This window comes from Pelodiscus sinensis, chromosome 9 (assembly GCF_049634645.1).
Source record: "Pelodiscus sinensis isolate JC-2024 chromosome 9, ASM4963464v1, whole genome shotgun sequence".
NCBI classification, from domain to species: domain Eukaryota; kingdom Metazoa; phylum Chordata; order Testudines; family Trionychidae; genus Pelodiscus; species Pelodiscus sinensis.
Genome location: NC_134719.1, coordinates 17221026 through 17236636, shown reverse-complemented (window position 1 = coordinate 17236636; position 15611 = coordinate 17221026). Strand labels below are relative to the sequence as shown.

At 40.1% G+C, this 15611-nt stretch overlaps 1 protein-coding gene across 2 annotated transcripts in view; it reads right to left on the bottom strand.

The window, feature by feature from the left end:
* PGM1 (phosphoglucomutase 1) overlaps nucleotides 1-15611 on the bottom strand; it is a 29604-nt gene that overhangs the window by 3788 nt on the left and 10205 nt on the right. Inside the window, exons 1-7 of one of the 2 annotated variants that reach the window (XM_006125038.4) lie at nucleotides 14821-15603; nucleotides 11383-11545; nucleotides 11024-11170; nucleotides 8599-8724; nucleotides 6154-6344; nucleotides 5296-5450; nucleotides 4478-4593 (exon numbers count right to left, since the gene is read on the bottom strand). In XM_006125038.4, the coding sequence (XP_006125100.1) occupies nucleotides 4478-4593; nucleotides 5296-5450; nucleotides 6154-6344; nucleotides 8599-8724; nucleotides 11024-11170; nucleotides 11383-11545; nucleotides 14821-15078 (1156 nt within the window). In that variant the 5' untranslated portion in view covers nucleotides 15079-15603. Of the gene's footprint in view, nucleotides 1-4477; nucleotides 4594-5295; nucleotides 5451-6153; nucleotides 6345-8598; nucleotides 8725-11023; nucleotides 11171-11382; nucleotides 11546-14820; nucleotides 15604-15611 lie in introns of those variants that run through there. The other variant, XM_006125039.4, reaches the window with a different exon arrangement.

The following is a 15611-nucleotide window of genomic DNA, read 5'->3' as shown; positions in this document are numbered from 1 at the left end:
ATACTGGACCAGTTTTAACAACCACATCCTCCAGAGCTCATCTGTTTTTAACTATCATTTAAATACATGAAAACAAATTAATTCCCCTGAAAATATGGATGTAAACATTGTCCACAATAGTTAACCTGTTACACGATGTTTAACTGGTTAACCACTGCTGCAGCCACGGAGACTACTCCGATCTCAGCATGGTAGCATGGGCTGATCGCTGCTGGGCCCATCGTGGCCACAGGCAGGGTCCAGCCTACAGTACCAGTTAACCAATTACCAGTAAGCCTCCCGCTTACTGTGTAACCAGTTAAACTCTTACATCCCTACCAAAACCATGCACACATTTAGGTGACGTTGTATGGTGTGTCTTCTATAAAGGAGGTCTGATTACAGATCCCAGTAGTCCCTTCTAGCCTTTGGAATAGATGAACTAGCCATTTTAGGGGTAGATTTTTAAAAAACGGCCTACTAGGATTTTCAAAATTACTTACTGCATCTGAACACCTTTAAAACACCTAAAATCCCACAAGGTGCCTGAGTGCCTTTAAAACTCTGGCCCACAGTTCCTTATTTTTGCTCATAAGTAACTCCTTATGCACAGTGAAAGGGGCATAGAACTGAAAGAAGAAAGCAAAAAAAATTTTTTTAGCTGACAATTACATAATAGTGGTTTTCAGGTATCTAAAAGGGTGTTGCAAGGAGGATGGAGAAAAATTGTTTTCCTTGATCTCTGAAGATAGGACAAGAAGCAAGGGGCTTAAACTGCAGAAAGGGAGGTTTAGGTTGGACATTAGGAAAAACTTCTTAACTGTCAGGGTGGTTAAACACTGGAATAAATTGCCTAGGGAGGTTGTGGAATCTCCATCACTGAAGATATTTAAGAGCAGTTGGATAGACATCTGTCAGAGATTATCTAGATGGTGCTTGGTCCTGCCGTGAGGGCAGGGGACTGGATTCCATAGTCTTTCAAGGTCCCTTCCAGTTCTAGTATTCTATGAAATTTGGGATGTACATTTGACCTCTTTAAACTAGGGATGTAAAATCCCATTTAATCAGTTAACCAATTAAACGCTATGAGTAACTGGTAAATCACTTAAATGTGGGCATGCTTCAATGGCCCCCCCACCTGTGGTGTAGAGGGCCCAGCAGTGCGTGCAGTGGGCTGCTCCAGCCAGGCCAGGCCGCTGGTTAATCATAACCAGTAAGGATCACCAGGTGATGCTTACTGGTTAGCCCATTAACCATTCATATCCCTACTTTAAACAGCTGTCTCTTAGCTTCGGTCAGATCCATACAAGGCAATCAACACTTATTCTGGTGAGGGATCAAGAAAAATGACGAGCTCCGGCTCAGGGAGTTGAGCTTTGTCAGTTCAGAAATGATGGGAGAGTTACAAGAAATGACACATTGGAAGATGCCAGTCTAGTGGCTGTGCAGGAGGAAGGCTCACACATGTGGAGAAATCAGGTAAGGGCCTCACATCCCCTCTGGCTCCTTCAAGGTGGATATTTAGTTTCCATAATAAAAGAACTGGAGGACACCAAATTAAATGAACGTGTAGCAGGTTTAAAACTAATAAAAGAATGTTCTTCTTCACACAGCGTGTAGTCAACCTGTGGAACTCCTTGCCAGGCTGTGAAGGCTAGGACTATAACAGAGTTTAAAGAGAAGCTAGATAATTTCATGGAGGTCAGGTCCATAAAAGGCTAGTAGCCAGGGGATAGAAATGGTGTCCCTGGCCTCTGTTTGTCAGAGGCTGGAGAGGGATGGCAGGTGACAAATTGCTTGATCGTTGTCTTCGGTCCACCCCCTTGGGGCACCTGGTGCTGGCCACTGTCAGCAGACAGGCTACTGGGCTAGAAGGACCTTTGGTCTGACCCAGTACGGCCATTCTAATGTTCTTATGTTCTAAAAGGCCAGAGTGGCATGAAAGGGCTGTAAATACTTGGTTCCTTGGGGCATGCACTGGAGAAACAACCATATGGCTGACTTCAGAGGAGCCCATCACAAGCCCTGGCGGAGGTAACATGCTTGGAATTGGCTGCAGCACCGCAGAGATTCAGGAGGAGCTGCTACTTTGTGCCACTACCTGCGATGCCGTGCTAATGCTGCTATTCTTAGACACGTGCTAGCTCCATTTAAGGTACCGGTTTGGGTAAATAGGACGGAACTGCACCTCCCATGTAAGATGTAAATGTACCATTAGAAGCACAGACTCTCCTCCATCAAGTTTTGGAGACCACCTGAACACAGCAAAATCCTGCAAGAAACACTGAACAATGCCCTTTAACACAGAATGCTTGTTAGTGCAGGATGCATTGCAAATCTCATGTTTTTCCCGCTTCAGCATTTGTAAATAGGAAAATTGTACTGGTGGAGAATTGCTGGAGAACTGAATTGTCATTTGAACTGTCAGCTATCTGGTTTACCCCTGAGGTGTTATACTAAATTGCACTGCTGCACTTTACATCGTGGTATTATTCTGATGGCATTTTAGTTATTACAAGGGAGCATGGAGTATATAGACAGGTACCCTTTTTCAGCAGGTATACACATCCAAATAGAGATCCTATATAATGTACAGTATCCACTCATCCCTGGTATGAAGTGCTCAAGAAAGAAGTCTGAAATTCTGTCATTTTGCATTGAACAGAATTTTTAAGTGTGTCTCTAGATTTCCAAAGGTACAAGTTTGTTTCCATTTTACTGGGCTAGGATTGCCAAACGTAATGCACCCTGGGCAGCATACTCTGACTCGTATTCTGCCTGCTACTCTAGTAACTATGGTCAAGAGTATTTCTTTTCCCTTTTAATTCTTTGAAGTGAATGATGTGCTGGCAATCCTGGACACACTCCCTCTTTCCAGCCACCAAGCAGATACAACAGAGGCAGTGTTAGTGCAACCCATGTGATCCTGCCTTCTGTATCAGCCCTGCCAGAATGTCCATCTGCAGGGAGGGGAGGGCTCCCCGGCCTCTGAGTCACAAAATTCTAAACCTTTCCCTCTCTTGCCGGCTCTCACAGGATGCCAGTCATAGCAGGGTGCATGTTTTCCTGAATGGGATGGAAACCACCTAGCCATTTCACCTGGGGCATCCGACGGCAAGGATTTTAGGACACTACTCATCCCACACCACTTGAAAATCGCTGATCTGGAGACATCCCAGAGCCCCGCAACTCCCTATGCCATCCAGTTCTTTTCCTTTCTAGTTATAGGCATTTACTTCAGTTCTGGTGCTCTCTCATACACTACCCACATGCTTGGGCATATGCATATAGGTAGGTACCCAGGGCAAGGACTGAAAACATAATGAAAATCTCATGATAATCACCAAGATTTTTTGCACCATTTACAAAGATGTTTGGATTTTTCCAAACTTGTCATCCTTCCTCTCATCCCCCCTCTAACAACATTAGCCCCCCTCTAACAACATCACTAATACAGACAGGCCCAGCACTGCAGCAAATATCCTTCAAGGCTCATCTATGATGCAGCTTGTTCAACCACTAGAAGTCATAGCCAGATAACTGTGATGCTTTCACATCAGAGACTGATTACACATCAGACAAGCAGCTGCCACTGCACGTTCTGACCGTGTGCTTCTTATCATTAAGCACATGAGTCTATCCATCCTTACTTAGCCATGTCTTAGATGCTTTGCTAAGTGCTCTGCTGAATCAGGGCCAGAGATCTTTTATGTCCACCAATCAGATGCTGCTCTCCTGTATAGTAATGAAGACCACCATTCCCAGAGCATGGAGGAGGACTCAGATTTTGTGACACAGATGCAGAAGAACATACATAGACAGCCCTGAAACTTCTCTTGGAATCAAATACATTGCAGCACATCATTTTATGCAAAGAGAGTTTTATACATTTTAATTTCCCTGTGCGAATGGCAGTATTAAATCAGACGTGCACTGCCAATAGATTTATCAAGGTACTCGTTCTGTATCTCAAATCACCTTGCTTTGACAGTTCAAAGGCAAGTGTTAATTTAACCTTTATAAATCAAACCGTTTTTTTAGAACAGGAAAAGCAGGGTCCTATTAAGCTCGGAGATTTAATAGCAACCTGAAACCCCCTCTAATAAAACTGCATTTACCAAACCATATTTCTTCCCAGAAATGAAAACATTTAGAAGGTTTTCCTGGCCACCAAGAGTTGAAAAAATACATTTAGCAGTGCATTTAATCCCTACAGACCCAATGACAGGCTAGTAAAGGGGCCCTCAAACTTCCTGAATAGAACTTCCTGAGTTTCTGAAAGGAAAAACTAGCTTTTTCCTGACTCAGCTTACCAGGAAACCTTTACACTTGTGTATATTTTCATCAGTAATTCTTGTAAACATATTTTGGTTTTTTGATTTAGGAGACATTAACTCCCACACATGAAAGATAAATACCACTGCTCCAGAAAGAGCTAAGCTGCATTCAAACGCAAGGAACAACATCATCATTAATGAGATTAGAAACAAAAACTTACCAGTACCAAAACTTTCCTCTCCGCACAGAGACAGTTTGTTTGCATCCATCAAGTTTCCAAAGAACTTCCAGCCAGTTGGAGTTTCAAACAAAGCAATCTTTGTAGCTTTGGCCACCCTTCAAAGACAAGAAAGGTAAGTTATATCACAGCTGAATTATTAGCACACCCTTGCGAAATGCTGCAACAGTAACATAAGTTGTTATCAAGCATCTCATTTAACATAACAGTGAAGGCAATTCAGTCTGATGTTTTAAAAAATAACTACTCTTTGTATATTGTTCTATTGCTCTATTCTTGGAGAGGGAGAGGGAACTGGTTGGGAAGCATGGAAAAAGAAGAAAAAAATCCCCTAAAGGGAGTCAGTATCATTACCTCCATTTTACAGACAGGGAAATTGAGGCACAGGGAGGTGAAATGAATTACCCAAGGCCACTCAGCAGAGCTGGAAAAAGAACCTACTTCTCTCACGATCCATTCCAGTGCTGCCTTTCCTAGGGTCAATTGCGAAACTTATTTCGAAATAGAGCACTCTTCCTCTGACTACCCTTACTCCTCATACAATGAGGGTTACAGGAGGCAGAGTAAGAAGTCCTCCAGCTTGACAGTATTTCAACATTTTTTCAAAAAAAACTGCTTGCTGTATAGATGCGGACTAAGTTATTTCGAAGTAACGTTAGTTATTTAAGTGATTCCCACTACAAATATTGTTTCGGGTATGTTATAATACTGTCCTGGTTGGAGGAGAGCACAATTCACCCACCAAGAAAGATTTAAAAATTGCATGAGTAATTGTCAGCCCCCCACACCCAGACTCCTACCTATCAATTGCTCCACTGGTAGGCATGCTGCGAGCGAAGCCACGAACTCCAGTGTGCTGAAAGTAAGGAATACTGAAAATATTGGCAGCAATGACAGCAACGGAGTCCGAAGGGTTAACAAAGAACCCGTGCTTCCCTAGAATCATGTTCCGATCCTAACGAAGATGACAAAGGAGAACAATTCAGTTCTAGCTCCAACTGCATGCACAGAGGTGTCACAGTGAACATTTTTCAGGCACACCCTATAAAATCCATACAGCCTCACAGAGTTACTTTTCAGTGTGGAGTTTTGAATCATTAAACAGCATTGTATTCATCATGGTATTTTCATCAACATCTTGTTTTTCTCCTAACCTTTTAATGCTTGTTAAGTATAATCTGAACTTTGTAACTAATTATTGTCAGAGACAAACTAGAGCGTGCAATTTTTGTTCTGACATAACTATACAACAAGGTGTGTGTGTGTGGGGGGGGGGGAATCCCTCCTTCTACTGTGTGGGTATCTAACTTTGGACATCAATGCAGTGCTCCTGCAACCCATTTTGGTCCCATTCTGTTTCCACTGAAATTAAAGGCAAAAATTCCATTCCCCATAGAAGCACCCTTATTGACTCTATCTAATCTTGGCATCTTTGCCTAACATGAGCGCGAGCTAGTATTTGCCAAGAATCACTAGCAAAGAACAACAGAATTCGCTTATGCCTAGGTTAAATCCAGTGCAGACTGTGCATCAGCGAATCCAACAATCATTATTCCAATTTCAGCACTTCCTTTTAAGGCTTGTGCCCTAGGGTTTATAGTAAGAACAACTAGACAGTAGGGCAGGGTGGTCTGTAAAATAGCTATGTGTTCATTTACCCCATCTCCATCGAAGGCAGCTCCAAAGTCATACTCTCCTGTCTTCATGGACTGCACCAAGTCAGCAGCATAGGTTAAGTTAGGGTCTGGATGGTGACCACCAAAGTCCTCTAGAGGTATGCAATTCACAGCAGAATTTGCAGGAGCTCCAAGCTCCTCACACAGGATCTTCTTTACATAGGGGCCCATAACTAGCAGAGCAAAGAAGCAGAAACCATTCAACATTTTATTTTTAAAATTAAGCTTCCACCAGTTGCACTTTCTTGTTCAAACCAGGGTTTGGCCCGATGCTGCTCATCTAGTAAGAAGATCTGTTTTAACACATGGGGAACTACTGCAATGGGTTTCTGACTGCACAGCAAAGCGTTCTCTGAGTGCTTAGGCCTGGTCCTGCAATGAGCTGCACCCCGTGATCAGGACCAAACCCACACAAGTTGTCCCAAAGTGTTCCAGGGTACTACTTATGTGTGTAATGTTAAATAGGAGTTTAAGTATTTTGTTGAACTAAGGCTAATGTGACAAGATCAAGAATTTAGTTACACAACGTATTAGTTACACTGCAGTAGTTCCTGGGTGTTTCCTGTTTCTCAAATGCTCAAACTGTATATATGTCACTGAAATAGCCTTGTGGAACACAAGAGAAAATGGCAAGGCTGGCCCTAAACATCTACTGCAGGATATTCTGTGTTTCATGCACTAGTAAGCAAGGCAATTAAAATAAAAAAGTTAGCATGGAATTTCCAAGGTAGCATTATTGTAGTATCAAAAAGATGGAAACAGGGTGCTAAGAATGCTCCACAGAATAAATTGTAGTGTAGCTCTAGGCACACAAGCCTTCTGAACATAGATTTATCTTTGTATAGTTAAGTCTAAAGGCTCCAATCCTGCAATCAGACCGGCATGGACAGATATTCTGTGGAGCGCCATTGACTTTAATGGTAACTTTACTAGTTTTAAAAGTCTGCCTGTATGGAGCTGGTTGCAGGATTGGGCTTCACCCTGGTTTTGTTCTCAAGAAAATAAAACCTACTTTTTTAATGAGAGTGACACAGCTGAGCAGTGCAGCATTTCCACTAGCCTCCACTAAATTCCCCCTCACTCACTTCTTGATATCACAGTATTTTTATTATGTTAAATACTAAATCAGAGATAAAGTTAGAAAAAATAAACCTGAAAATTCAACTTGTCCCATGTCCCTTCTTAAATTTTTTCATTGCAGTTCGGAAGTAACCTTGCTATTAGGGGACATATTCTATTTGCCATAAGATTAGTAACAAGATTCTTCTGAAGTCTATCAGTGTCTAATATCATGACACCCTCTTTACAGCAGCAGCTGTCAGCTGTCAATACACCATCAACTGAGATTGGTCCAGGGACTATGAAGCTGATTCCACAGTTTTGACAGGCTTGAAGACTCCAGTTAGCTTTCTGCAGTCTATATTAAAACAGTAGAAAGTCACTATACTACGGACCAAATTTTGCAATTAGACCATATTGACTCAAGTAACATTAGGGAAGTAACATGAGTAACAAAGGGCCAAATTCAGTAGTGATGTAAGTTATGGCATAAATTTCATCTCAATAAGCAGGGGCAAGTTTTGCATAGGTGGAGGAAAGCCCCTTCTTTATTTTTCCCCGCCTTATACTTGCCTTTTGTTTGCCCTGCTGCTATTTGCCCTTCTTTCCCCGACCCCATGTGGAACATGTCCCATTTTGTTCTGCTAAGACTGCTAAGAGGCACGACAAACAAAAACATTTTTATCCCAGTATTCTGAGGTTATCAGCCAGCCACAGCACTGACCAAATCAGTTCTTTGTTTCTAATTCTTCCATTCAATATGCCAACAGAGGAAGGCAAAAAGACAACCTCATTAAATAAGACTTTCCCCCTATAATATACCTACAATAATATCTAGGTTCTTATGCGGACTTCATCACTGACATCTGAGCACCTTCCAACAGTGCATTATGCAATGTGACTAATATCTATCATGTGTGGTTTTCATCCTCTTCCCAAAGGGAGACTTGTTTGTATAGTTTTGTTTTTAAATGCACATGCTGTTGTTCTTGTTTATGTTAGAGAAGGCAAGCAAAGAAGCAAGTCTTATACTTGGTGTGGTTGGTGGCTCAGTATGCAAGAACCTCTCTAAAGCTACCTTCTCCCTTTTAGCCACCATTACAAATAAAATACTGAAAATTAGCATATGCAAGGTTGAGGTGGGAAAAGGAAAGTCAATTACATTTAGAATCCTAAGTCTCTTGGGTGCTTTTGAAAAAAGTTCCCACAAGCTCTGTCTGTAACAAATTAGGATTTCTAAAGACAATGCAATGCTTTTTTCAAACAGAAGAAAATATAACATAGCCAAAGAAAAAAAGGGAAAGTTAATTCTTAAACGAAAATTTCTCCCTCTAAGAAATAGCTAAAAAAAGAGCAATTATTGCATACCTCCATGCATAGCATCTATGCGAATCTTTAGGTGGTTTTGTCCTGAAAGCAGTTCTTTTAGCGCACTAAAATCAAAGATGTTCCTCAACATGTTTGCATAAGCTTCCACTGAGTCCACAATTTCAACTGCAGAAAAAAAAAAGAATATACTGAGAGACTAGCAATGATTAAACGGATCAGATATGTTAAAAATCCTATTTAAAAAGGTGATTTTGCTACTTATGACTACATGATGACATTCCTCAGCACAAAGAGCTGCCATTCAAAATAAGGTCTTTGAACCTCCAATAGTATCAGTTCCTAATAAAGACAATGGGGTAACAGATCAGTTTACAGTCCTAATTTCTAGAAGATTTACAACATTACTACATGCAGCCATTCCCTACCGGTCTGCAGACTAATCAACAGAGCCAGAAACCTGAAAGTAAAAGTAGCTCCCTATACAACTTAATCTCTCTGTTCTTCATTCCAGTAGGTTAAATTCTGTTCTCAGTTACAATGAGGGTAGGACTTTCAAAAGCATTTACCAGAGTCAGACATACGACTTCCACTAAAAGTCAGTGGGAATCTGACACCTAACTCATTTGTATCTTTGAAAGAGTTGCCCCTGTGTAACTGAGAGCGGAATATGGTCCACCTATAGGAAATGTGGTGGAAAATATATTAATGTGAAGTCCCAGTGCGCTAACACTGGAGACTGAAGGAACTAGGAATTTTAATGGGTTCTTCTTTTAAAAAATATTTAAATGGTTTCTTTTTAACACACATAGTGTGTGAAATATGTGCAATTAAATCTGAAAAATTAAAAAAATGCAAGTCTGCAAAAAATTGTCTGATTTTACAAAAACCTGTACAGAGATAAAAAATCAAAATAAAAAAACCTGAAAAAATTGTCAAAAAATTTAAATGCAAAATTTCCTATGTTTTGCTAACATTTTAAAGAGGTACTATTATACAGTAGCACAAAGGGAACAACAACATTCATGTTATCTTTAGTAGGGCCCAACAGTCTAATTTAAATTAAAATGAACTTTTTTTTTAAATCAACCAGGTGCAATACAAGAAAAGAGTGTCTGTTGGAGGACAAAGAGGTGATTCAATCAAGGTTCTATAAGTACCTATACAGGGAAAAGATATCAGATACTAGAGAATGCTTTAAGCTCACATACAAAGCCACAGGATTGAATAAGTAGAAGCCAGAAAAGTTCGAAGTGGAAAAAAGACCTTTTAAATTGCAATGATAGGCTGGGGTACATCAAATGTCTTTATAAAAAAGTATGGGGATACATTTTCAGAAGTCACATTTTCAAAAACGGTGAGGATTCTGTGGCCCATTAGAGACTAACAGATTTACTAGGGTATAAGGTTTTGTGGGTAAAACCCACCTCATCAGATGAATTGGAATGGAGTTAACAGAGGCATGGGTGTATATATATATATATATGTATGTAAGGACAAGAGAAAGAGGGCACTTGCGTAAATGAGGCAGATCAGGGTGGAAGTGGCTCATTCACAGCTATTGATATGGAAATGCGAAAAAGTGACAGACATTTAAGTCAGATTTTCAACAGTATTTAGACATGTAGGTGCTTTGGAAAAATCTTACCTGGCACTTAAATAATTCTGAAAATCTGTGTCAGTCGACGGTCAGGACAGTGTGTGTGTGCTATACACCCGAGACTTCAACTGCTGGGACCGGGGTCCCTTGCAGTGGGCAACCTGGAGGAGGTTGACGGGCGCCCAATAGATTTACAGGGAGAGCTTATAACACCTAAGATTTCAGCTGCTAGAATTCGTACTTCCTTCGCAGCGGGCAGCCTTAGGGAAAGACTGAAAGGTGCCCCAGTGGATCTGCCACCTGGGAGTGACACAAATCCAAATGCCCAAGCTCTTCCTATATTGTGTGTGCGCGCGCTATACACCCGAGACTTCAACTGCTGGGACCGGGGTCCCTTTCAGCGGGCAACCTGGAGGAGGTTGACGGGCGCCCAATGAGTTTACACCAATCTTGCTTGCCCTCTGAGATGTCTGTATACATCTCAGAGGGCAAGCAAGATTGGTTTGACGGGGGGGGGGGTGGTGGTCTGTCTGGCTACAATCTGGTCCTGGGGAACCTAGTGTTCACTGGAAGTCAATGGGATGTAGTCTCCAAAGTGCTTATGTCACTTTTGAAAGTGGGACTTAGGGTTCTAACCCATTTAGGCGCCTCTGAAAATTTCACCCATCCATAAGTGGTTGTGCCAGATGAATCACTGGTTGAAATTCTGTTGTCTATGTTATGCAGGAGGCCAGACTAGCTGATCATGTCCCTTTTGGGCTTAAAATCTATTAAATGACCTTGCCAAATGAAAGCACCATCATGCTATATAATTGCCCCTTGACAGTAAAAATTACATTTATGCAAGGACAAATAGGTATCACTTGCCTGTAAACGGTTTAAACTTGTTCTCCAAGTCAAACTGCTGCTTTCCAATGGTACCAAGATCCACTTGCAGATCTGGACAGATAGCATACTCTTCAATAGTCTTGCTAATTTGGAAAATTTTATCAGTAATACCTTCAGGAGCAGGACCTACAAGTGAAAAAAAAAAGTTTTTAGAGTGTGCTGTAAGTATGCATTCTATGCGTACATCAGAAGACAAGGGGGTGAGAATGTTTCTCTTGGGGACTCTTATTTTACAGGGAAAGTAGATCACTTGTTTTGTTTAGTGAAATATACTGCTGACCAGCACTGACAGTATATTCACGGATGTAAGAAACGTTGGCTGTCAGGGAAAACTTTACCTCCATTGGAAATATTGAATTTAATGCCGAAGTCTCCATTTGGCCCACCAGGGTTGTGACTGGCTGTCAAAATGATGCCTCCAATGGCTTTGATTTTTCTAATAATGCAGGAGACAGCTGGTGTGGAAAGAATTCCATTCTGCCCAATCACTAAACGGCCAATCTAAAACCAAGATTTAAAACCAACCATCAAAAAAAGGTCACAATTTTAAAGACTGCTAGAGCATGAAAGTTAGACATGGCAACCTTACAGATGCAAATATTTATAGAACTCTCACCCAGTTGTATGTACCTTTTAAACTTAGAATTCTTTTTTATAGATATAATTTTGATAGATAATATCACTGTTTATTTTTAAGCATTTTTTCTATTTTCATAATGAAGTGAAATTATGGGGGGGGAGGGTCAAACAATTTAGTGGCGATCGGTGTTGAGGTTCAAAAAGTTAAAGCTTTATAACTATTACAAATACAAATTTTCACCATCACACATCAAAATACACAAGGAAGATATCTTAAAAATCAAACTCTAATATGTTCTCAAGCTACTTTTTTGTTTGTTTGTTTAATTTACCTAGCTGGAAATTTTGACTATTGTTGACAAACTTTATTTCAGCCACTTGTTTTGTGTGCAGCAAAATCAACATTTACTGACAATTCCCAATAAAATCCTTATTCTTCCAAGCCTATTTTTAATTCACTCCCACCACATCCACACGAAGGAGTTACAGTGTAGCACTCTGCCTCACCGTTTAGTCTGCAGAGGGATGAATAGCTTGCATGGTTAGCAAGCTCCCTTGGGGTATGTGGACTTCGCAATAAAATGCCTATGGCTGGCCCATATCAGCTGACTTGGGCATCGGCTGTGGGGCTATAAAACTGCAGTGCAGATTCTACAACCCTCCTTCCCCAAGGGTCAGAAAGCCCAGGAACCAGACCAAGCCCAGATCTCTACACTTCATTGCCTGAGCCTCATGAGCCCGAGTCAGCATCAAGTGTTTTACTGCAGTGTAGACAGATCTTTAGGTTCTTAAACTCAGCAAGCCAAATCTGGAAACAACATATAAGGGAGAGCATAAGCTATGTATTGTTAAGTGTATGGGAGTCTAAGTCAGTCTAGAGAGTTTGCATTTGTGTGATGTAAACATTGGAAGGGAGAGGGCTGAAAAAGGTATATAGATTCATCTCTGATTTTGGTCCAGTGATAAAATATTATCCATTCCCCATATAACCAAGCGGTTTCTGTGTGATCCCTAATGTGAAGGTTGTTTCTTTGTGCAAGGCTACTGTGTAACACTTTAACTTACTGAGTTTCTTGTTACAAGGGAACATAACATAGGAATCCCCTTTCCACGATACTCAGATTTGAATTTCAAATACCCCAGTTAAACTAGCCTTGTTGATAGACTAGTGTTGGATGGCAACGTTTTAAAGGAATACCACGCAATTCACGTGTACCCCTGGTTATACAGAAAAATCTATAGGCTGCAAGTCCTTTATAATTAAAATAAATAAATAAAGGCTAGAGTCCAGCTCTTATTTGCCTCTTCACTGATAATACAGGTGGATGCTTTCTATGGCTGTTGAATAGCAAAGACTTGTTTTTTCAGTCAAGCTGGTGGCTCTCCCCACCACCAACCCCATCTTCAGTACATCTATCCAATAGGAACTATACAGTACACTAAATGCAGCCTTACCAATCCTTTACACCATGCCATAATTATGGCCTCTAAATATAGATGTCTTTATTTATACATGACAGGTTTCGTGAACTACTATCTTAGTCATTTTTTCTAATTAAATAAATCACATTTCAAGACAGAATATAAATTTACTAGGATACAAACTGCAGGGAGGTAGGGCTAGGGAGGAAGGGGGGGCAAGAAATTTTATTTGGAAATCCTTCTGATCACACATTCATAGAGATGACAGCACTCCTTATATCACACACTGATGGAATTGCCTTTTATATTTTTAAGATGAGCTATGGGTGCGTCATAATTTGACATTTGAAAATATTCTCAGAACTATATTTTATATTCTGGGGTTAGCATGAAGTTGATAAATGAACCAAGAGGCATTACTAACCACTGACAGACAAGACAATGTAAACACATTATTGAAAATATAAAAACTGCAATCAAGTCAAATTTAAGAGACACGCGTGAGCCATTTTACTGGAAATATAGAGCCAGATCCTCAGCTTCTGTAAATGGGTTTTGCTTCATCTTCATGGGAGAGGAGCTGAGATAGCAGCTTTATGCTTTATGAGACCTAGCATTTTATTAAAATAGTGAACAAACTACAAAGAAACTGGACATCAAAGGCAGTTGACATAATATTTATGATCCAAATAGTGGGTCTGATCATCACCTGATGTCAATTTGCATCCTACAGATCTTCTGTTTGTACCACGTTGATCTCAATGGAGCTACACTGATTTACAATCACAGATGATATGAACCGCTATTTCTAATTTTTATCCTTGAAATTATTTTGCTAATCCAGAAATCACGTGGAAAAACTGAACTCTACCTGTTTCCTATGAACTCCACTGCTATCAGATTAGTGGTTTGGCCACACAAATTCCCCATAGGCGATTTTAATATTAGTGGAAGCAGCTACTGTTATTTCCTCTCTACTTTAAAAATAAAATACAATCTTCAGTGGAATCTTTGCCTTTTTCTTAGAAAACCCTCATAACCAAAAATCCACAAAAACTGAAGTGAGACGCACTGCACTAAAAAAGTATTAGGACTTCCATTCTAATGCCAACATGTGGAATTTCACCACAACTGAAGTTCACTATAAAGGGGTCCAAATGTATTGCTAAAACACATGATATCCTTATTTACAAATGCGCTGATGGCATTCATGACGTAGCTGTATCTATTGAGAAATTGCAAATGCTGCATTTTGCCTTTTTCATTTGTTCAGCAGTTCAGATCATAATGAGACTGTTTTTGCAGAGCAAAGCAAAGTTATCACTGAAGACAAAAAGCCCATCTCTCTACCAATCATTTACTTCCAAACAATGGCATTGTGATCTGATGAAGGTAGTTACAAAATGCACAAATTCTAATAATTTGCTCTCAATCAATAACATGATCATTGATGAGAAACTAACAATATTTATTTTCATACTGATATTTCTACCACATTACTACCCAACTGCAATTGTATTTTCACCTCCCTTCAAAGCTAAATGGCAACATTACTCTTAAATTAAATTGGATGATTTCAATATCACTAAAAGTAATTTTCCATTAAAACGCTTAATGATGATCCATAATTCTTAGTAAACCAATATAATTTAAAAGGCAATGGGAAATTAGTTAATTACAACTTAGAACACCTCTTAATTACTATGACTTAAATTATACTTCTGATTATATCAGATATAGTACTAGGAATTGAATCATATGTACTATATACCAACCCCGTTGGCAGCAGCCATTTCAACTATCAGTTCTATTGCCAGTTTATTAAAATATCTCCCATCTCCTCCAACTACCATAGTAGATCCTTGTCGATCTCTTAGATCGATGGAAAAAAATACACTCTGGATAAAATTCTGCAGGTAGTTTGTCCTGGTCTCAAAATAACAGGTTTTCTTCCGTAATCCACTGGTTCCCGGTTTCTGGTCATAGTAGGGTACTGTTGGTAAAGTCAATATAAGCAGAGGACGGTCTTCCATATTTATTTTTCATGCAAATACATTTAAAATAAATTAGGGTGAAAATAAAATAAAACTCAATCTGGACACCAGCAATGGCACATCTACTAGTTAGAAGTTCAGTGAAGCAGTCCAGTCAAGTGCCCAAAAATAGCTCCTTGAACCTTGTGCTGAATGTGGTTTCGGTAACTGAAGAAGTTTTCTTGCACTTGTTCTGCAAGATCACTGTCAGAGAGAATACATACAATTCCACACTGCAATCCCTCGTGGAAATGGAAAGGAAAGGGAGATTTTTGTCTTCTCTGAGGTCTTCTGATTGTGCCAGCAGTGGTTCTGTGCTGTTGTTGTATTAACACTGCAGTAACCTAGTGTGTGATAATTCTGTCCAATTATTTGTTAGGATGGGGATGGCAAGAGATTCTGTTTAGTAGGTCAGTCCCTCAGTCAAAGGCATTGATTTGTTGCCAGGCTCTGCTCTCTAAGCCAATGCAGAGCTGGAATCGTTTTAGACAGACAAGCAGATTTATAAAGTTCTGCCAGGTCTCCAGTTGTGA